This window comes from Microcaecilia unicolor, chromosome 12 (genome assembly GCF_901765095.1).
Source record: "Microcaecilia unicolor chromosome 12, aMicUni1.1, whole genome shotgun sequence".
In the NCBI taxonomy this organism is placed as follows: Eukaryota; Metazoa; Chordata; class Amphibia; order Gymnophiona; family Siphonopidae; genus Microcaecilia; species Microcaecilia unicolor.
In genome coordinates, this window is record NC_044042.1 from 21,098,540 (window position 1) to 21,120,472 (window position 21,933).

Sequence of the window (21,933 nt, forward strand, 5' to 3'; positions counted from 1 at the left end):
GTACTGAACTTTGGTGCCTGCTCAGAAGAGAGCCGGATCATTATTAGCAAGATGTTAAGCCCTCAATTATAGAAATAATTCACATTTTACTACTTATTTTCTTCTTGTAAGGGTATGTTTATATGATCTGAGAAGATTTTAAACTGAGCTGATTTCAGAGTCAAGAAGGCAAGTCACTATTACTAGAGGGAACTCAAATCCTTTAGATTCAGGAGACCATAAGAACCAAGGCCTTCTGAAGTAACAGATTAGGATCTGTTCTGGAATCTGTAATGGGGTGGGGGATAAGGGGTAGGGGGAAGTGGGGACTCAGTAAGGTTGAGGGCTGTTTATTTGACCTTGACGTATAACTGTTCTGACCGTTTGGATGTTATGTATTTATAATAATGAAAAAAAATGTTTGAAAAGCTAGAGGGAACTTGAACCTCAATTTCTCATGCGCTCAGGGGAAAGAGAGTTTCTTTTTTTTCTCAACTAAGCACCAAAAACAATAGTTAATTTTAGTGAATAAAATATAAAGCTAATGTTACATATCTTAACAAGCTTACCTCTGACTAGTTGCTAGATACCACAGGATGAGAGGAGAGGGGTGAACTACAGAAAAGGAGGAATGGACATAAAGGGCCAGAGATTGTTTGTATTTCTGCATTGGTCTTCCTTCCTACAAATCTCCCAGAAGTAAGAGATTTACGAATGAAGGCAGTACCGCTCAAGACCTCACCGTTGTGCGACATGCCCAGTGCGATGCATTTCTGGAAGCGGCAGTACTGACACTTGTTACGATTCTTCTTCTGGATCTTACAGCCCCGCTCACATTTCTCATACTCGAGCTTCATGCGGATGGTCCGGCGGAAGAAACCCTGGGGGGGAGGTGGGAGGCAATGAAAGAGAAGAGAACATACAAGAATGACAGCAGCAGTTCAGACAGGTGACTGTGGACCTGCTACTTAGCTCCTGGATCATAACATTTTATTCTGATAAGTTTTGGTAGGGAGGGGGGAGGGAGGGGCAGTGGAGTCAAATCAAATCAAAGAAATCTATAATGTGCAGACAATGAGCCAGTGACACAGACACCAACCATGAGCTGGAGTGAACGACCACATCGTGCTGCGTGCTGTGATTAACGTGTGTTATTAATAAACTGAGCCTACTACATAAAGTAGGGCCTGTGATAAATAACACACATCAGTGCACATTAGCATGGTAATGCCTTTTAGGAAATTCAGACTACCTAATAAGGGAAAAATGCCCTTATTTGGCAGACTGACCCTGCTCAGTGCAGCCCAGCATGCACCATGTGGAAGTCAGCCGCCACCATTTTCCAAATGGCAGCGCCAGAGGCAGGAGCGAGTGAGTATTCCTCTAGCCTCTTTAAAGGTATGACCCAAGGGTGGCACTAGGGATTTTTTTGTTTTTAAACAGGTGGGGACGGATGAGGGATTGAAGACAGGAAGGGGAGGCCACCAAACTACCAAGGTTTTAAAATTTTGTTGATCTGGGGGTGGGAGTGTGGAGTGTTGCTGACATTGGACATGGGCTGATGCAGAAAGCTTGTTCTGAAAAAGAGGTAAAACAGTTGTTTTTAAAACTGGCATCCTCTCAGCCAACTTTCCTTCTCTGCCCTGGACCTGGCAAAACATGAAAAGCCACTATTTCCTTCTCTGCACTGCGAAGGAATTCTTAATGACCTCATGTGACCATGTAACCGCTTTCTGCAGCCATTAACGTGTGCGATAACCCTGCAGTAGGTGCGTGCTTCAGATTGCAGTATTTTCTGTACTGGACCCTAAGTGATAAGAGCAGGAACATGAAGATTAGGAAAAACGGAATGGATGGGGAGGAGGTGTCTGAAGCAAATGACCTCTCTTGCCTTTCTTGTTCCTACCTCAGACTTACCCTGCACTCCTCTGGTTTCTGCCTTTGCCTTGCCCTGTGTGGGCTGCTGCAGACGCAGCCACCTCTTGAAGCCCATAAGGGTCACTTTGATAAGCAAACACTTCCTTCCAGCCTAATCTTCACTTCTGCCCTTCCACACAGGGGAATTCTGCACTGTACACAATCTCCCCAAGAATAAAATGTGTTTTCGTTTCTCTTGCTCTGGTATTACACACCATGCAGAATCCAAAAAAGATTTTGTATGTGCATTTCAAATTTGTGGTTCCTCATTCTGCATTTGGTAAGGATTATTATGCATTTGTGACCCAAGTGAGGTGTTCTGTTATATATTTTCTGTCTAGGGATGTAGAGCAATCCAGCTTGTACAGATGTTCAAGCACCAATACCTCTGGTATTGTTCATATATTGTGATGGTAGCTATTTGAGTCCTGAGAGTTAGTGTCATTATGGCATGGCAAGTTTACTATACAGACTGAGCGTCTCTTTGCAGGATGTTATTTCATAGTGCACCTGGCACTGGACAAAGTTTGTGTTGCTGTCACCGAGGTGACACTATAATAGGAATATATTTCTGTACAGTGAGGTATAACAGGAAATGTCCTAGTTCTGCTCAACACCTGATATTGAGGGAAGTTTCTGTGGGCAAAGGGCATATTTACAGATTATGACGCATCCTACATAGACCTGATTTCACTTCTATGTAGAATTGTTTGCACAGGTGGAAAAATATTTAGAAAAGTTATGTGGTAGCCAAAACTTCCAGGAGTCAGGAAAATATACTTTTAATATTAGGTTTCTTTTGGAATAAAACATCATTAATGGAACCTTGTGTCAGCTGTTTCATCAAATATCTGAAGTTTGTACTGTGATTGTAGTTTTATGTATGTTTTAGTGTATTTTTGTTTTGTTACTTATTTTGTTGGTAGATAGAAAATAATAACAGATAAGACACGGGCCCATCTCATCTGCCCAGCTTCATTCTTAGTCGATTTTTGCATCTAGAAATACTCTGTGCTTATTCCAGGTTTTCTTGAACTCAGTGACCGTCTCTACCATCCTTTCCGTAAAGTAATATTTTCTGATGTTGCTCCTGACTCTGTCTTCTTGGAGCCCTGTACTGCGACCTCTTGTTTTAGAGAATTCTTCTTTCGCCAAGGTTCTCTTCTTGTGCACAATTTACATGTCCAAGGTATTTAAATGCTTTTATCATGTCCTCTCAAGGCTTTTTGGTGTAGACCCTCCACCATTTTGGTTGCCATCCAGCTTTTCTACATTCAGAACTGGACACAGTATTCTTGGGAGATCCCAGTTCCAATATTTTGTACAAAGGCATTAACACCTTTTTTTCTATTGGTTATACCTCTCCCTTTGCACTCTAGCAAGCTTTTCCCATTGGTGCATTCTTTTGCTACATTCAGATCATTGCACAGGATCACTCTTAGGTCCTTCTTAGAAGAGATGGGGAGACAAATGAATGGAAGGGTAGGAAAGAAGACAATGGCTTACAGGGGTGCAGATTAGGTGACAGCGGCACGATGTCAGAAGGAATGGTAATGAAGAGACAAGCGAAGTTCAGAAGATAAAGAGCAGACTTAGACTCCAGGTAACGGGCTCTCTGAAGCAGTAAGTGGTGGTGCTACTATAAAAATGGCCAGGATAGGGAATGTTTAACCACCCCCCCCCCCCCCCCCTCTACAACAGCAGGGGCACATCAGTTCACACACCTGAGAAAATTAAAGGGAACATTGGCTGTAGGTCTAAGTTCTATTTAGCATAAAGCATTCCTTGTACACAGAGACTCCTCAATTACCTTGCAGCCCTCACATGCGTGAACTCCATAGTGAAACCCCGATGCTTTGTCACCACAGACCCTGCACTCCACGTTCAGAACTCCAGAGAACGCTTCACCGTGGCCCAGCTGCAACTGATCCAACAAGGATGGCGAGGAGCTCTGGGAAAGATCTAAGAGGGAGCCACATAGGAAAACTGCATCAAACCTGGTCCCACTGACCAAAGGGCAAATATCACAAATCGAGTTTTTGCAAGAGAAGTTACTCAGGCCTCGATGCACTAAAGCCCTGCTAAAGCACCGATCGCTATTTCCAACTCTGTAAAAATTACCGAGTTGGAAATAGCCAGCGATGCTCAGAAGAAACGGGATGCAAAAACAGCGAGCAGCTCAGAAGGGGGGGGGAAGCCAATCGGTCTGCCAAGCTTGCGCAGAACAGCCAATCGCTAAGCGTGGCTGCTCTACGCATGCTACAGATGGCTTTCAAACAAGCATAGAAGCTGCGTGTATGAAAGCAGTCTGCAGCCTTTTTGACAGTTTAATTATTTGGAAGGAGCAATCAATATCTGCACACATTGGCTCTCTCTTCTCCACGGGATCTGGACTTACCAGGTAATAGGAACATTCTCATTATTATTTTTGGTAAAACAAGCCCGGAGGTATGGAGAGAAGACAATCCTGCGGAGGAAAAGCTTTTCACTGATTGAACGAGGTGAGACGTTGGACAGCCTCCCTCCCTCCTGTTAAGAACTGTCGTGTAACTTGAATTTTAACATCACAACATCCCCACCAAAGTATTGTCTCTTTAACAACAAAACATCCTATGTGCATTTTTTTTTTTAAAAGAAAGAAAAAGAGTTTTTAAGGATAGTTCCAGTAGAGGCCACAGCATGTTGGGACTTTCCAGAAGCCATTCCGCCTAATCCGAGCGCCAGCACTATAATAAAAAGTATTGAAACATTGACGGTCTGCAGCTCTCACAGCTCCAGCCAGGCAGTACTGACAGCTCATGACCACCCATTAAAATTTCATCATTAGGGGAGGCAGTCCTTTCTGTGCATCGCAAGGAAAGCAGCTGTGCACTACTCAGAATGTACATCTGAATGTTAAGTAGCTCATTTAAATAACTTAGCATGCAATTATCGCTAGCTGCTACCGTGACAGATAAAGAGCCCTTTGTGCATGTCTCGCTGAACTGGCCACAACCAGTATAAAACGCACGCTACTGGCTCGTTAATTTTTGTTCATCTGGGTCTCAGCCTGACTGGTGTGTGTGTGTGAACTCCAGAATTAGGAGCTTACTTTTAAGTATAAATCTCACTTCACCTGTATAGCTGCTGGAAGGCTGTGAACTGTCTGGTTCCATGTCTGCATCTGAAGCATCGTCTGCCGGTCTCACTGTCGCTGCCTCTTCTTCTTCCTTCTCCTCCTTCCCGACGGTGACCTCAAATGCTTCCTCCTGGAGCCGTTCCATGTTTGCTCACGCCTCAGTACCGAGACGGCAGCCCCTGTCATAGCTCTAGCATTGTCTGTGTCTGCCCAGAGATGAAGCCTCTTACAGCGCTGTATCTGCCCACCCTGGGATAAGATAAGAAACAAGTTAGAAAATAAAACGGAAGAGAGATTAAAAGCTCCTGTGCTAACAGGTAATAAAACACAAGTTTGCAACACGTCAAATGGTCAAACTCCACCTGGGGTTCAGCTATAAAGAGAGCAGGACTCCTCCCAGGAGGGAAGGGATAGGACAGCCGTTGTAGTGGGCGATTCGATCATTAGGTACGTATACAGCTGGGTGGCTGGTGAATGTGAGGATCGCCTGGTCACTTGTCTGCCTGGTGTGAAGGTGGTGGACCTCATGTGTCACCTAGATAGGATGTTATCTAGTGCTGGAGAGGTATCAATGTCATAGGAGAATGTGGGAGGGAGGTTCTGGAAGCCAAATTTACGCTTTTAGGTAGAAAGCTGAAATCCAGATCCTCCAGGGCATAGGGCATAGTATGAGAGGTAATGATTATTTGAAAGGTATTAATCCGCAAACGAATCTTTTCCGGAGATGGGAAGGCGGTAGAACGAGAGGACATGAAATGAGATTGAAGGGGGGCAGACTCAGGAAAGATGTCAGGAAGTATTTTTTCACGGAGAGGGTGGTGGACGCTTGGAATGCCCTCCCGCGGGAGGTGGTGGAGATAAAAACGGTAACGGAGTTCAAACATGCGTGGGATATGCATAGAGGAATCCTGTGCAGAAGGAATGGATCCTCAGAAGCTTAGCTGAAATTGGGTGGCGGAGCAGTTGGGGGGAAGAGGGGGTGGTGGTTGGGAGGCGAGGATAGGGGAGGGCAGACTTATACGGTCTGTACCAGAGCCGGTGATGGGAGGCGGGACTGGTGGTTGGGAGGCGGGAAATACTGCTGGGCAGACTTATATGGTCTGTGCCCTGAAAAGGACAGGTACAAATTCAAGGTAAGGTATACACATATGAGTTTGTCTTGGGCAGACTGGATGGACCATGCAGGTCTTTTTCTGCCGTCATCTACTATGTTACTATGATGTTGGGTCCACTGGGAAACAGTGACCATTAACATGATCAAATCTGATCTAATCTCTGGAGTGAAGTCACAAAGGAAATCTACTGTAGCAGCATTTAATTTTCGAAAGGGCAACTATGATAAAATGAGGAAATAGTTAAAAAGAAGCTAAAAGGATCAGCTGCAAAGGTTAGAACTTTTAAATCAGGCACGGATGTTGTTTAAAAATACCATCTTGGAAGACCAGACCAGTTGTAGTCCATGTATTTACACAAAGGTGGAAAGAAGAGCAAATGACAGCCAGAATGGTTAAAAGGTGACATAAAAGAGGCTATTAGAGCCAAAAGAACATCCTTCAAAGAATGGAAAAAGGACCCAAATGAAGAAAATAAGAAGCAACATAAGCAATGGCGAGTTTTATGCAAAGCATTGATAAAGAAGGCTAAAAGAATAAATAGAAATTTGCCGCAGAGGCAAAAACACACAGTAACGTCAGAAGCAGAAAGCCTGTGAGGGAATCTGTGGGACCATTAGATCATGAAGGGGCAAAAGGCGCATTCAGGGAGGACAAAGCCATAGTGGACAGACTGAATGAATTCTTCGCTTCAGTCTTTTTGGAAGAAGATGTAAGTGATCTACCTGTACCGGAAATGATTTTCAAGGGTGACGATGCGGAGGAACTTAAGAATTCTTGGTGAACCTGGAAGACGTACTGATCCAAATCGACAAATTAAACAGTAGATGACATGCACCCCAGGGTACTGAAAGAACTCAAACATTAAATTGTTGATCTGCTGTTAGTGATCTCTAGCCTGTCGTTAAAATCATCCATAGTACCTAAAGATTGGAAAGTGGAAGTGGAGGAGTGGCCTAGTGGTTAAGGTGGTGGACTTTGGTCCTGGGGAACTGAGGAACTGAGTTCGATTCCCACTTCAGGCACAGGCAGCCCCTTGTGACTCTGGGCAAGTCACTTAACCCTCCATTGCCCCATGTAAGCCGCATTGAGCCTGCCATGAGTGGGAAAGCGCAGGGTACAAATGGAACAAAAATAAAATAGATACTATTGGAGATTCTACATGGAATGTTGCTACTATTGGAGATTCTACATGGAATGTTGCTATTCCACTAGCAACATTCCATGTAGAAGGCTGCGCAGGCTTCTGTTTCTGTGAGTCTGACGTCCTGCGCGGCCACATTGGTGATCTGCAAGGGCTGACTTCTAAATGGAATGTTGCTAGTGGAATAGCAACATTCCATGTAGAATCTCAAATAGTAGCAACAGTGGAGGAGTGGCCTAGTGGTTAGGGTGGCGGACTTTGGTCCTGGGGAACTGAGTTTGATTCCCACTTCAGGCACAGGCAGCTCCTTGTGACTCTGGGCAAGTCACTTAACCCTCCATTGCCCCATGTAAGCCGCATTGAGCCTGCCATGAGTGGGAAAGCGCGGGGTACAAATGTAACGTCGATTTTTAAAAAGGGTTCCAGGGGCGATCCTAGAAATTACAAACTGGTAAGCAAAACTTCAGTGTAGGGCAAAATTGTGGAAACTATCAAAAAAATAAAATTATGGAATACAGACAAACATGGTTTAATGGGACAGAGTCAGCATGGGTTCAGCCGAGGGAAGTCTTGCCTCACCAATTTGCTTCATTTCTTTGAAGGTATGAATAAACATGTTGATAAAGGTGAGCCGGTTGATGTAATGTATCTAGATTTTCAGAAAGCTTTTCACGAAGTTCCTCATGAGAAACTCCTGAGAAAATTAAAAAGTCATAGAATAGGAGGCAAGGTACTGTTGTGGATTAGGAACTGGTTAATGGATAGAAAACAAGAGGGTAGGGTTAAATGGCCATTTTTCTCAGTGGAGGAGAGTGAACAGTGGAGTGCCACAGGGATCTGTACTGGGACCAGTGCTTTTTAACATTTATAAATGATTTGGAAATCAGAACGAGTGAGGTGATTAAATCTCCAATGACACAAAACCATCAGAATTGTTAAAACATATGCAGACTGTGAAAACCTGCAGGAAGACCATAGGAAATTGGAAGACAGGACATTCAAATGGCAGATGAAATTTAATGTGGACAAATGCAAAGTGACGAATGTTGAGAAGAATAATCTGAATCATAGTTACCTGATGCTAGGTTCCACCATGACATCCAAGCAAAAGATCTAGGTGCCATTGTAGACTATACGCTGAAATCTTCTGCACAATGTGCAGTAGCAGCCAAAAGAAGCGAACAGGATGCTAGGAATTACTAAGAAAGGGATGGTAAGACAGACCAAGAATAGTATAATGCCTCTGTATTGCTCCATGGTATGACCTCTCCTTGAGTATTGCGTTCAATTCTGGTCGCCGCATCTCAAAAAAGATATAGTGGAATTAGAAAAAGTTCAAAGAAGAATGACCAAAATGATAAACTCCTCTCATATGAAGGGAAAGGGAAATGGGACTTGATATACCGCCTTTCTGAGGTTTATTGCAACTACAGTGGGGGAAATAAGTATTTGATCCCTTGCTGATTTTGTAAGTTTGCCCACTGACAAAGACATGAGCAGCCCATAATTGAAGGGTAGGTTATTGGTAACAGTGAGAGATAGCACATCACAAATTAAATCCGGAAAATCACATTGTGGAAAGTATATGAATTTATTTGCATTCTGCAGAGGGAAATAAGTATTTAATCCCTCTGGCAAACAAGACCTAATACTTGGTGGCAAAACCCTTGTTGGCAAGCACAGCGGTCAGACGTCTTCTGTAGTTGATGATGAGGTTTGCACACATGTCAGGAGGAATTTTGGTCCACTCCTCTTTGCAGATCATCTCTAAATCATTAAGAGTTCTGGGCTGTCGCTTGGCAACTCGCAGCTACAGCTCCCTCCATAAGTTTTCAATGGGATTAAGGTCTGGTGACTGGCTAGGCCACTCCATGACCCTAATGTGCTTCTTCCTGAGCCACTCCTTTGTTGCCTTGGCTGTATGTTTTGGGTCATTGTCGTGCTGGAAGACCCAGCCACGACCCATTTTTAAGGCCCTGGCGGAGGGAAGGAGGTTGTCACTCAGAATTGTACGGTACATGGCCCCATCCATTCTCCCATTGATGCGGTGAAGTAGTCCTGTGCCCTTAGCAGAGAAACACCCCCAAAACATAACATTTCCACCTCCATGCTTGACAGTGGGGACGGTGTTCTTTGGGTCATAGGCAGCATTTCTCTTCCTCCAAACACGGCGAGTTGAGTTCATGCCAAAGAGCTCAATTTTTGTCTCATCTGACCACAGCACCTTCTCCCAATCACTCTCGGCATCATCCAGGTGTTCACTGGCAAACTTCAGACGGGCCGTCACATGTGCCTTCCGGAGCAGGGGGACCTTGCGGGCACTGCAGGATTGCAATCCGTTATGTCGTAATGTGTTACCAATGGTTTTCGTGGTGACAGTGGTCCCAGCTGCCTTGAGATCATTGACAAGTTCCCCCCTTGTACTGTAGTTGTAGGCTGATTTCTAACCTTCCTCATGATCAAGGATACCCCACGAGGTGAGATTTTGCGTGGAGCCCCAGATCTTTGTCGATTGACAGTCATTTTGTACTTCTTCCATTTTCTTACTATGGCACCAACAGTTGTCTCCTTCTCGCCCAGCGTCTTACTGATGGTTTTGTAGCCCATTCCAGCCTTGTGCAGGTGTATGATCTTGTCCCTGACATCCTTAGACAGCTCCTTGCTCTTGGCCATTTTGTAGAGGTTAGAGTCTGACTGATTCACTGAGTCTGTGGACAGGTGTCTTTCATACAGGTGACCATTGCCGACAGCTGTCTGTCATGCAGGTAACGAGTTGATTTGGAGCATCTACCTGGTCTGTAGGGGCCAGATCTCTTACTGGTTGGTGGGGGATCAAATACTTATTTCCCTCTGCAGAATGCAAATAAATTCATATACTTTCCACAATGTGATTTTCCGGATTTAATTTGTGATGTGCTATCTCTCACTGTTACCAATAACCTACCCTTCAATTATGGGCTGCTCATGTCTTTGTCAGTGGGCAAACTTACAAAATCAGCAAGGGATCAAATACTTATTTCCCCCACTGTACATTCAAAGCGGTTTACATATATTCAGGTACTTATTTTGTACCAGGGGCAATGGAGGGTTAAGTGACTTGCCCAGAGTCACAAGGAGCTGCAGTGGGAATCAAACTCACTTCCCCAGGATCAAAGTCCGCTGCACTAACCACTAGGCTACTCCTCCATGAAGAAAAGCTAAAGAGGTTAGGGTTCTTCAGCTTGGAAAAGGGGAGATATGATTGAGGTCTACAAAATCCTGAGTGGTGTATAATGGGTAAAAGTGAATTTTTTACTCTTTCATAAAAGTACAAAGTCTAGGGGACACAATGAAGTTACATGGAAATACTTTTAAAACAAATAAGAGAAAATATTTTTTTTACTCAACAGTTAAGCTCTGGAACTCGTTGCCAGAGGATGTGTAACAGCAGTTAGTGTATCTGGGTTTAAAAAAAGGTTTGGACAAGTTCCTGGAGGAAAAATCCATAGTCTGCTATTGAGATAGACATAGTGGAATGCACTGATTGCCCTGGGATTGGTAGCATGGAACGTTGCTACTATTTGGATTTCTGTCAGGTACCTGTGACCTTGATTGGCCACTGTTGAAAGTAGAATACTGGGCTAGATGGACCATTGGTCCGTCCCAGTATGGCAATTCTTATATTCCCATCTGAGCCCCACTAGGCCCACCACAGTAGTCACCTTGACCACTGCATATGTAGACCTCTATACAATCTTCCTCTTATGCTGCCAAAAATTAATGTATTAATACACAGGCATATTTTTCAAAGCACTTAGACTTACAAAGTTCCATAGGTTACTATGAAACATAGTAACATAGTAGATGACGGCAGAAAAAGACCTGCACGGTCCATCCAGTCTGCCCAACAAGATAACTCATATGTGCTACTTTTTGTGTATACCCTACTTTGATTTGTACCTGTGCTCTTCAGGGCACAGACCGTATAAGTCTGCCCAGCACTATCCCCGCCTCCCAACCACCAGCCCCGAGCTCTCATTTATAAGAAATGGAGTGCACACCCAACACTCTGCAAAACAGTCTCTTCAGCTGATTTTGGAGAATACCTGGGAAGCTCTGTGTTCCAGACCACCAAAGATGACAACAAACCTGCCTTTTCCATAGACGACAAAGAGTTCCTAAACATCATGAATAAAGAGTTCAGTAAAGGCAAGTCGAACAGCTGGGTGGTACCCCTCCCATTCCGTAAGCCCAGGCCTAGACTCCCAAACAACAGAAATCACGCCCTCTCTCAGCTCACCTCATTCATTGCAGAAAACCTTGAAGAGGAAAGCAAGAGATGAGACATTTTGTGGCCTTCATGAAGGACATGCTCACCAATGGTCATGCAGAGCTTGCCACATCTCTGAAGGAGAAAGAAGAGTGCTGGTACCTACCCACCTTCAGGATATACCACCCATATAAACCAGAGCAGATCTGAATCATATTTGATTCCAGCACCCAGTTTCAAGGGACCTCGCTGAATAACGTGCTGCTCACTGGGCCTGACTTACCAACAGTCTACTGGGGATCTTAATCTGCCATAACAGCAGACATTCAGCAACTGTTCTACTACTTTGTTGTTGACAAAGACTTTGTTGTCCACTACTCAAGGTTCCTGTGGCTCCGCAATGACATTAGTGGAGATGTCGTTAAATACAGGATGCGAGTCCATTGTCTTTGGGAACAGCCCATCACCCACGGACTCCGACAAAGAAGACTTCTCCTCACCGCGATAGAAAAACAACTGCGGTAACCTCTCCCTAATGGCGGGCGGGAAGGAACTCACGCTCCAAAAAGCTTTGTAAAGCTTGTTATAAACTCCAGACCAGGCAACACGGTGCCACGCTACCCAATTGTGAGAATTAATGGCCTGCTTGTCCTCAGAGAAAAGTCTAGTTTCTTATTTTATTGCAACTCAGTAGTTACAAATTTTGTAAATCTAAGTGCTTTGAAAATATGCCTCGATGTAACTTTGTAAGTCACAAGTGCTTTGAAAATGAACCCTACAATCCTACATACAACCAGGGCTTTTTTTGAGGGGGTACTTAGGGGTACTGAGTACCGACACCTTTTCCATTGTCTGCTAACATTGACCCATGGACCCCATGTTTTAATGAAAGAGCTCAGGCTCTACACACCAATTCTGCCTTGTCATAGATTCTTGTGACTGGTTGCAGGGGGCCTGGCTATTGTGGGGTGGGTCTCTCAGTGATCACCCCACCCCTGAAGGGTTGCCTAGCATTTGAGTACCGGCACTTTTTTTTGCTAAAAAAAAAAAAAACACACTGCATACAATTTAAACAATAAATGGCAGCAATTTAAATTTTATTACCCAGTAGAGAAAACCTTAGGTATTAAAAAATGACTGTCGTCTTCTTTTCTGTATCTTGTGTCTTATTTAGCCTTTTCCTACACCTTGTGCTCATCACAAACCTCTCTAAATTCTAGACCTTTTTCCTGTCCTTGGCAATATATTGGGGCTTGAACCTCTAGCTTCCCTTTTTGATGCTGCTTTTAACTCCTAACCCTTATTCACTTGTTCAGAACCCTTATTTCATCATCCTCACTTTAATATTCCCATATCTCTTATTTGTCCTGTTTGTCTGTCCTAATTAGATTGTAAGCTCTGTCGAGCAGGGACTGTCTCTTCATGTTCAAGTGTACAGCGCTGCATACGCCTAGTAGCGCTTAGAAATGATAAGTAGTAGTAGTAGTAGCTTCATGGTTCCTCTCCATCCTTGTCCCAGACGTACTGCTTCAGGCTGGATTTCGACTACTCTCCACAAATACCACTACCTGATCTAGCACCAACACACACCCACAGCCCTCTTTGACCTCATATGTTTCCTTTTTAATCGCAGAGTCTCTGATTTCCTTAGGGAAAGCAACTCGCATATTGTTCCTGTATACACTTGTCTTAAACATATTTATATTTGCCTTGAGCTGTAGTGTATGCATGATTAAGGAGCGCATCAGAAATTTTAGGTAGCAGTACGCAGGATCACTCCAAGCTATAGTTGCACCCTGTGCGATTTGTCTATTGGTTCTCTCTCCCCCTGCTTTGCCATCAACAATGAGAGGAGATGATAGGCTGGGAGCGATTTGCACCCCTCTTCATATTTGCACCCTGTGGCTAACACTGCTTCCGTAGCACTTGGTAAAAAGTGCAAACTCTCAGCACCTTAGCTTTTGAATTGCTACTACATGACCAGCCAATTGCTCTGTCAGCTGATAACTGAAAGCCCTTTCTTCTCAAGTTGCTGAAAGGAGCTCCCTATACATTCTTAAACAAGGTTAGTTGAGGGAAGGGGGCTGCCCACGGGGAGAATATCGATCCATTCTGCTTAATAAGGTAATTAGCTTGGAGGAGAGGGAATTGAGGCCCAAGGAGTTTACTAGGGGGAGAGGGCGCTGAAAGTCATAAGACTTGGTGGGGAAACACTGAGGTAAGAGTGGTTCAAGCAGGGGGTGGAAGGAGGAATAACTTGACCAGAAACACAAACATTAAAAGCACAGAAACAGGGACACGCTCTTCTTTCTGAGCTTCCACTATGATCTATGCTCCGCAGAGGCAATCAGTATGGGGCTTGTGAATCGGTGACTATTCATAGGCCCTAGGCTGGAAACCCATACAGAATAGTTTGGTCCAAGTGTACGACTCACAAGCCCTGCATGGACTGCTTCCACTATTGTCACCACTGCTGTGAGAAGCCAAGAGGAAAGGAGAAGAAAGTGGAGACCTGATATTTTGGTTTTCATCATCGTGGTCACATTAAAACTGGGCCATTGGATTAAATTTTGAAAAACACTGATATAATGAAAGGCAGTGGTGATTTTTTTTTTTTGCCAGGTCACTAACCTGGAATTTCCTCCCCCCCCCCCCCCCCCCCACCTTAGGAACTTTTGTGGAGTCTATGAAGGACATCTTTTCAGTTTTTATAAAGGGTGTTTGTTCTAGCACCATTATGTCAGGGTGGAGCTAGAAATATTTGTCAAAAAGTTGGAACCTGTTATTTGAATATCAAGAGGTAGCTCAACCATCTCAAAGTTGACAAAAAGAACAAAATTAACAAAAATGCAGAAACACAAATTTGTTTCATGAATCAGTTCCGTATCAATTATGCAACACATGCAGTTTGCTACATACAAGTCTATAAATAACATGGGCAGCCATGACCTTCTCCCTGCCCTGTCACTTGCCTTTCTCGTCTGCCTCAACATTAGGCTGCAGCTTTATTGATACATCAACAAGTATTAGTACCCAAGCCAGCTGTTACTTTATTAACCATCATGTAGGCCCGCCATGCGCTAGAGCAAGGCCATCACATTGTCCCATGATGTGTGGTTGGGGGTGGTGCCCGCCATGAAGCAAGGCAGTCCCGTCCCTCACAGGCTCGAACGCGAGCCGTGCATAGCCCCCAGGGGTACAATGGCCCTGCAAGCAGGGCACCCCTCTCTGTCAATCTCAGTCTCTAGTTCATCCTGTTCCTTTTCAGATAGTATCTTAGACATGATTGAGGCTAAAAGGTTCTTGTCCCCACTATTCAAACCTTCGGCTAGATGGGCACTGCAAATAGACACACATCCTGAAGTCCTTTTCCTCTTTCAGTGTTGGAGTGAACAGGCTTTGAAACATCCAGATCTTCAGAGAATAAGTTACCCTTGACATCCAGTGAGCATTGCCCTAGGTGCCATGAACCAGATGCTTCTTGCTGGGAGAGCTCAAAGACAGACAACAACCAATTCCAAGAATTCCCTGTAGTCATCTCTTGGCTGCCTCTCTTCCAAATGTCTAATTGTGAACTTGAGGGTGCTTTCTCTAACGTCTTGAACTAACCTCTACAGTCTCATTCACCTTTCCTAATGCCATAATTCTCTTGAACAACAAGTGGCCAGTATTTTTGAAAGTGCTTGAATAGGGGAGTTACACGTTCAATTTGACAGTCTAATTTGGTTCACAACTGCCCATATTCGAGAAAACTGAAGACCACTAGCATACGGCAATTTTTAAGTCAGGGCCAATTTGGATCCAATGAGCTGAAGGAGAGCTGCCAAAAATCTTCCCATGTAAGGTCACAACACTGCTAACCAGTGTGTGTCAGTGAAATCCACCTTCAAACTGTTTAATGGGCATATCCTCAAGGAGGTGGGCATTTCCAAATGCATTCTCTTTGCCTTTGAGAAATGTCTTGTCCTTCAAGCATGTGGCTTTTCCTCCCATCCACGTCTCCCCTTCTGAGTACACTCTCATGGATCTTCCTCCACTCCAATCCCACTATCTGTTGAAGTTCCCCAGGGATCTGTCCTTGGACCCCTTCTCTTCTCAATCTACACCTCCTCCCTAGGCTCACTGATCTCATCTCATGGTTTTCAGTATCATCTTTATGCTGATGACACCCAGCTATATCTCTCCACACCAGACATCACCGCGGAGACCCAGGCCAAGGTATCGGCCTGCTTATCCGACATTGCTGCCTGGATGTCCAACCGCCACCTGAAGCTGAACATGTCCAAAACCGAGCTCCTCGTCTTTCCTCCTAAACCCACCTCTCCTCTTCCTCCACTCTCTATCTCAGTTGATAACACCCTCATCCACCTCGTCCCATCTGCCCGCAACCTCGGAGTCATCTTCGATTCCTCCCTCTCCTTCTCTGCGCATATCCAACAGACTGCCAAGACCTGTCGCTTCTTCCTCTTCAACATCAGCAAAATTCGCCCTTTCCTATCTGAGCACACCACACGAACTCTCGTCCACGCTCTCATTACCTCTCGCCTTGACTACTGCAACTTACTCCTCACCGGCCTCCCACTTAGCCATCTATCCCCCCTTCAATCCGTTCAGAACGCTGCCGCACGTCTTATATTCCGTCAGAACCGATATACTCATATCACCCCTCTCCTCAAGTCACTTCACTGGCTTCCGATCAGATACCGCATACAATTCAAGATTCTCTACCCTCATCTCCCCCTATGTTCCCGCCCGTAACCTCCGCTCACAGGACAAATCCCTCCTTTCAGTTCCCTTCTCCACCACTGCCAACTTCAGGCTTCGCTCATTCTGCCTTGCCTCACCCTATGCTTGGAACAATCTTCCTCAACCCCTACGCCAAGCCCCCTCCCTACCCATCTTCAAATCTCTGCTTAAAACTCACCTCTTCAAGGCTGCTTTCGGCACCTAACCTTTCGTGAAATATAGTATGCCCTATCAGACGGCCTCTACACTTGTCTTTTGACTGTACACTTGTCTTTAGATTGTACACCTGTCTTTTAGATTGTAAGCTTTAGATTGCACACCTGTCTTCTAGATTGTAAGCTCCTTGAGCAGGGACTGTCCTTCCATGTTAAATTGTACAGCGCTGCGTAACCCTAGTAGCGCTTTAGAAACGTTAAGTAGTAGTAGTAGTAGATCTTGGTTAGAGAGGCAGAGAGTAGCAGAAAAAAAGAAAGTCAGAATGATGAGGGCCACCCCAGAGGTCTCCAAGGGCTGCCATTGGCTCCTGGGCCTTGCACTGAAGAACACTGCCTTATGCAGAATGTGGAATTATTTCTATTAGACGTCTTCAAAACATCAGTAAATGTTCACCAATTTAACAGATGTTGAAATGTTTCTTCGTATATACAAACAAAATTATAGTGTAAGGTGGTCATTTTTACAAACTTCAAAAATAAGCTCCACTCTAACACTACATGGTCAACATTTGGAAAATATAACATGAATTGTGCACAACTTAACTGAAAATGGACACAGAATGGAAGTCTTAAAAAAAAAAATTTTAGCAAACGTCATGAAGACAAAGATTGAAAAAAAAAATTAGCAATGGAAGTAAATGTAGACTGTGTAAAAATTAGGAAACTGTAGACCACATTATCAGTGTCTGGAACAAAACCGTCTAAACCGAATACAGGAAATGAAAGACAGAGCTGCCAGTTGAACTCACTGGCACTTTAAAAATACAGTATGCATTTACTGTGACTAAAAGTTACCGGGAACATGACATTAAGGGGAAGTCACAGAAAATGAAAACGCAAAAACATTGTGGGATTTTAGATTACAATGTGCCAGATGTAACAGTGACAGAACTGAAATACGTGCGATTTGTTGAAGTGTCAATACCAGGCGATATTTGGGTTGGAGAAAAAGAATTGGAGATCATGAAATGCTGGAATTTACAAAGTGAAACTGGATGAATCTGGAAAAAGAAATCAATGGTAGCACCTGGGGGTTTGGGAGCTTTACCACGGAGTCTTACAAAGAATTGCTTAATTTTGGTTATTTGAACAAGCGAAGTAGATTTGGCTCCAAGTCATGGGATGTGGTCTTGCTGTGGGATTCCAACCATCTGCCCCATAACTTCTTTCAGGGGTCCTTTTACAAAGGCGCGCTGAAAAATGACTTGCAGCAGTGTAAGCACGGGTTTTGGGCGCGCACCAATTCATTTCTCAGCGCGCCTGTGAAAAAGGCCTTTTTTTTTTCAAAAAATGGATGTGCTGCAAAATCAAAATTGCCACGAGTCCATTTTGAGTCTGAGACCTTACCGCTGGCCATTGACCTAGCAGTAAAGAATACAGGCGGTAATGACCAACGTGCGTTAAATGCCACTTGGCACGCGTCTGTTATGCGTGTCCGAAAAGAAAAAATATTTTTCAGACGCACATATCGGACGTGCGCCAAAAATGAAATTGCCGCAAAAGCCATGCGGTAGTCGGGCGGTAACTCCATTTTGGCGTGCGTTGGGCGCGCTTAGATGCTTACAAAGCTTAGTAAAAGGGCCCTTCAATTTCTTTTACTCTTTCTCTATTATAAACTGTTACTTTAGACTGTAAACCGCCCAGATCTGAGAGTCAGTTGGGTGGAACAGTAAGTTTTAATAAACTATAAACTACCACCTTACCAGCTGCAAAAGTGAACTGCATATAGTCTGTGACAATACCTCTTCAATTCTTAGGTCCTCGGGTAGGACCTGAAATCGTGAAGGACTCAACCAGTCAAAAGACTAACTAACAGCTTTTCAAGCTTTGACAACATCTCTCTGATTTCTCTTTTTTTTTTTCTTGCAAGAGTTTCCAAGAAATCTGCCTCCACTACCTTCCTTATTATGATGCTTTGCACTTGTTCACTGCCTGATATTACCTGTTTTTAAAACTTGGCATAGGAAAACAAGTGTTTTAACTTGCCAGCCGAGATCAGCTGCACTGCACAGACGATATCATAGTTCCCCGAGACAGGGAACAGCAGATACCAAGCCAACTCGAGAAGGATCACTGCTGCATTCCAAGAAGACACAGCCTATGCGGTTTTTGGCAAACTGTCTCTGATGCAATGCCCAGAATACTTCTAAGGAAGTGGGTGCGGGGGGAAGGAAAGATGAACTACATGAGAACATATGAGTTGCTGTATTGGTCAGACCAAGAGTTCATTTGAACTTTAGCCTGTTCCCAACTGTGTCCAGTCAGGTCATAAGTACCTGGCAGAGTCCCAAAGAGCAGCAAGATTCCATGTTACTTAACTTCAGGAATAAGCAGTGGCTTTCCTCAGGTCTACCTTAAAAGGTTTATGAACTTTTCCTCCAGGAATCTGTCCAAACATTTTTTTAAGCCCAGCTAAATTAACTGCTTTTCCCATTTGCTCCGGCAACGAGTTTCAGAGCTTAACTTTACACTGAGTGAAAAAATATTTTCTCCTATTTGTTATAAATATGCTACTATGTAATTTCATGGAGTGTCCCCTAGTCTCTGTACTTTTTGATAAGAGTAAACAATTTCCACCAAGGACTCTCTGCAATGGCCTGGTGAAAATGTGGAGTTTTCAAAAGCCAGTTCAAAAAATGGTTAAGCTTGCCTACAACTTATTCAAGGGCCACAAGAAAAGGCAGGTCCGCTTTAACTCAGATATAAACAGAAAAGCCCAAACTACTCTCGGTGAGACCAACAGCCAGCTTGACATAAATATCACGCCACTTTCTTCAGAACCTGTCTGACTTTTCTGATATTGCTGGGCAAATTAAAGGTTACGCCTTGTATCCAATCTCTAGGAGTGCGGCTGGAATGGTTGGTTTCAGGCTACTATTTTATTGCTGGAATTGTTGTGTCTTCATGTAATTAAAAAACACATATAAAGATTGTGCCATGGCAAAGATGCAAACCAAACTCCTATCTTGTCCTCAATCACTATGTGGCGCAGACGGCTTCATACACGTCACTCTCAAAAAAAAAAAAAAAAAAAAAAGGACGTCCTCGACGAACACTTAAGACGTTTTTTTTCTTCAGATTTTGTGATGGGCGTCTTTCTCTCGGACGTGCTTTTTTTACATGCCCGAAATGAACACCGCCGGAGAGAATCGGGGATTGGGACGTGCGAGGACGTCCAAATCAAAACTATTTGGACATCCCTTTCAGCCAATCACAGCGCATTTAGCCGTCACCGGTGTCAGCTAAACGCGCTGTGATTGGCTGAGAGAGACCTGGAGGGACATAATCGAAAGGGACGTCCTCGCACGTCCCAATCCCTGATTCTCTCCGGCGGTGGTCATTTCGGGCACGTAAGAAAAACACATCCAAAAAGGATGCCCATCACAAAATCTGAAGGAAATAAACGTCCAAGTGCTTGTCAGGGACGTCCTTTTTTTTTTTTTTTTGAGTGAAGGACGTCTCTGACGAGCACTTAGACATTTTTTTTCTTCCGATTTTTGCGATGGGCGTCCTCCTCTGCATGGAGAGGTGCAGACCTCCCGTTAGGTTTTCCACGGCGCATGGGGTCAGAAACGATAGTGCATCGCATCACATTCACATTATAATAGTAATTAGCTCATTTGCATTCCGTTTTCGTTAGCTGCTACCGTGACAGGAAAATGGCTCGGAGAACCCTTTTGTGCATGTCCCGGTTTACTACTTGCGATCTAAACTGGCTAGAACCAGTTTAAAAACCACGTTGCTGGCTCGTTAAGTTTAGTGCATCTGGCCCTCAGTTCCTGAAAGTCTTACTGAAGCTGTGTATATAAACAGCAGCTAAATCAGGGCTCCTGGGACCCAACATTAAACTTAGGAGATCTCAGATTATCAATTCTAGACTATGATAACAGGACCCAGCCCTGCGTATGCGAAACTTAAAACTAGGAAGGCAGTTCCTGGGCCTCTTCTTGTAACCGCAATTACTGGCAGCTTTCCAAAGCGGTGAGAGGTGCGATTCTGTAAGTGATTAAACATGTGCAGCACACACGCCCTTCCAGTCCCTTCGCAGGACTAAAAGCCTCATTCACAGCTGCTGTTATCCTTGGCAACCTCATACACACTGTCTCTGCAGAGGAAAAGCTGGCCCAACAGTCCCTAAGGCTGGATATTTTAAAACAGTGACGGGGGGGGGGGGGGGGGGGGGGGGGGGGGGGGGAGTTCAGTTCAGAAAGCTCTGCTGCATGACCAAAGAGAAAACACTGAAACATGAAGGGGGGGGGGGAGCGGTGTACAATGTGAGGATTATGAACATCAACTTAATCTATTGCACGAGGGTAAACCAGGAAAGGTTCCAACAGCTGCTGCCATCTCCCCCTCCCCCCCCATAGAATTTGGAAAATAAAAAGGGATAAAAAGCCATAACATCACTTGAAACATCTCTCCAAAAAAACATTTGTACAGATTATTACAAATCAACTGGTGTGACATAAATCAAAGTTTATCTTCAATGTTTGTTTCATGCTGGCTTCCTATAGTCAACCACCTTGCTGAGCTGTACATTTCAGCTCCTGCAGTGGGAACTTAACTGTCGGAAGCCAAAGCTGTGCCCTTTTTCTTTCCTCACAAAAACAACATTCCTCCAGCTTAGGGAGCATATAGGAGTTTTTCTCCAGCTAGCACTGGAGCCGCTAACAATAGCGGAGATATACTATGACAAGCGAGCTGAGCAAACGTAACATGAACGTAATGGGGGAAACCACATGTATGTAAGAACAGGGAAGAAAGTGTAATGTAACACTCCAGACTCCTCTCTAACCTTGGCCTGCTGCTTTCTCGCTTTTTGCACTGGTTTGCTCATTCGCAAATCCCCCTCCAGAAGTTTACCTTTTTTTTTTTTTGTTACATTTGTACCCTGCGCTTTCCCACTCATGGCAGGCTCAATGCGGTTTACATGGGGCAATGGAGGGTTAAGTGACTTGCCCAAAATCACAAGGAGCTGCCTGTGCCTGAAGTGGGAATCGAACTCAGTTCCCCAGGACCAAAGTCTATCACCCCAACCACTAGGCCACTCCTCCACTGTTGCTACTGCTTGAGATTCTACATGGAATGTTGCTATTCCAATAGCAACATTCCATGTAGAAGTCGGCTCTTGCAGATCACCAAAGTGGCCGCGCAGGCTTCTGCTTCTGTGAGTCTGACGTCCTGCACGTATGTGCAGGACGTAAGACTCACAGAAACAGAAGCCTGCGCAGCCTTCTACATGGAATGTTGCTAGTGGAATAGCAACATTCCATGTAGAATCTCCAATAGTAGCAACATTCCATGTAGAATCTCCAATAGTATCTATTTTATTTTTGTTACATTTGTACCCCGCGCTTTCCCACTCATGGCAGGCTCAATGCGGCTTACATGGGGCAATGGAGGGTTAAGTAACTTGCCCAGAGTCACAAGGAGCTGCCTGTGCCTGAAGTGGG

At 44.4% G+C, this 21,933-nt stretch overlaps 1 protein-coding gene across 2 annotated transcripts in view; it reads right to left on the reverse strand.

The window, feature by feature from the left end:
• PPARD (peroxisome proliferator activated receptor delta) overlaps positions 1-21,933 on the reverse strand; it is a 37,813-nt gene that overhangs the window by 9,863 nt on the left and 6,017 nt on the right. For both annotated transcript variants that reach the window (XM_030220697.1, XM_030220698.1), the window contains 3 exons: positions 5,012-5,263; positions 3,707-3,858; positions 722-860 (listed from right to left, as the gene is read on the reverse strand). In XM_030220697.1, coding sequence (XP_030076557.1) covers positions 722-860; positions 3,707-3,858; positions 5,012-5,159 — 439 coding nt within the window. In that variant the 5' untranslated portion in view covers positions 5,160-5,263. The remainder of the gene's footprint in view (positions 1-721; positions 861-3,706; positions 3,859-5,011; positions 5,264-21,933) is intronic.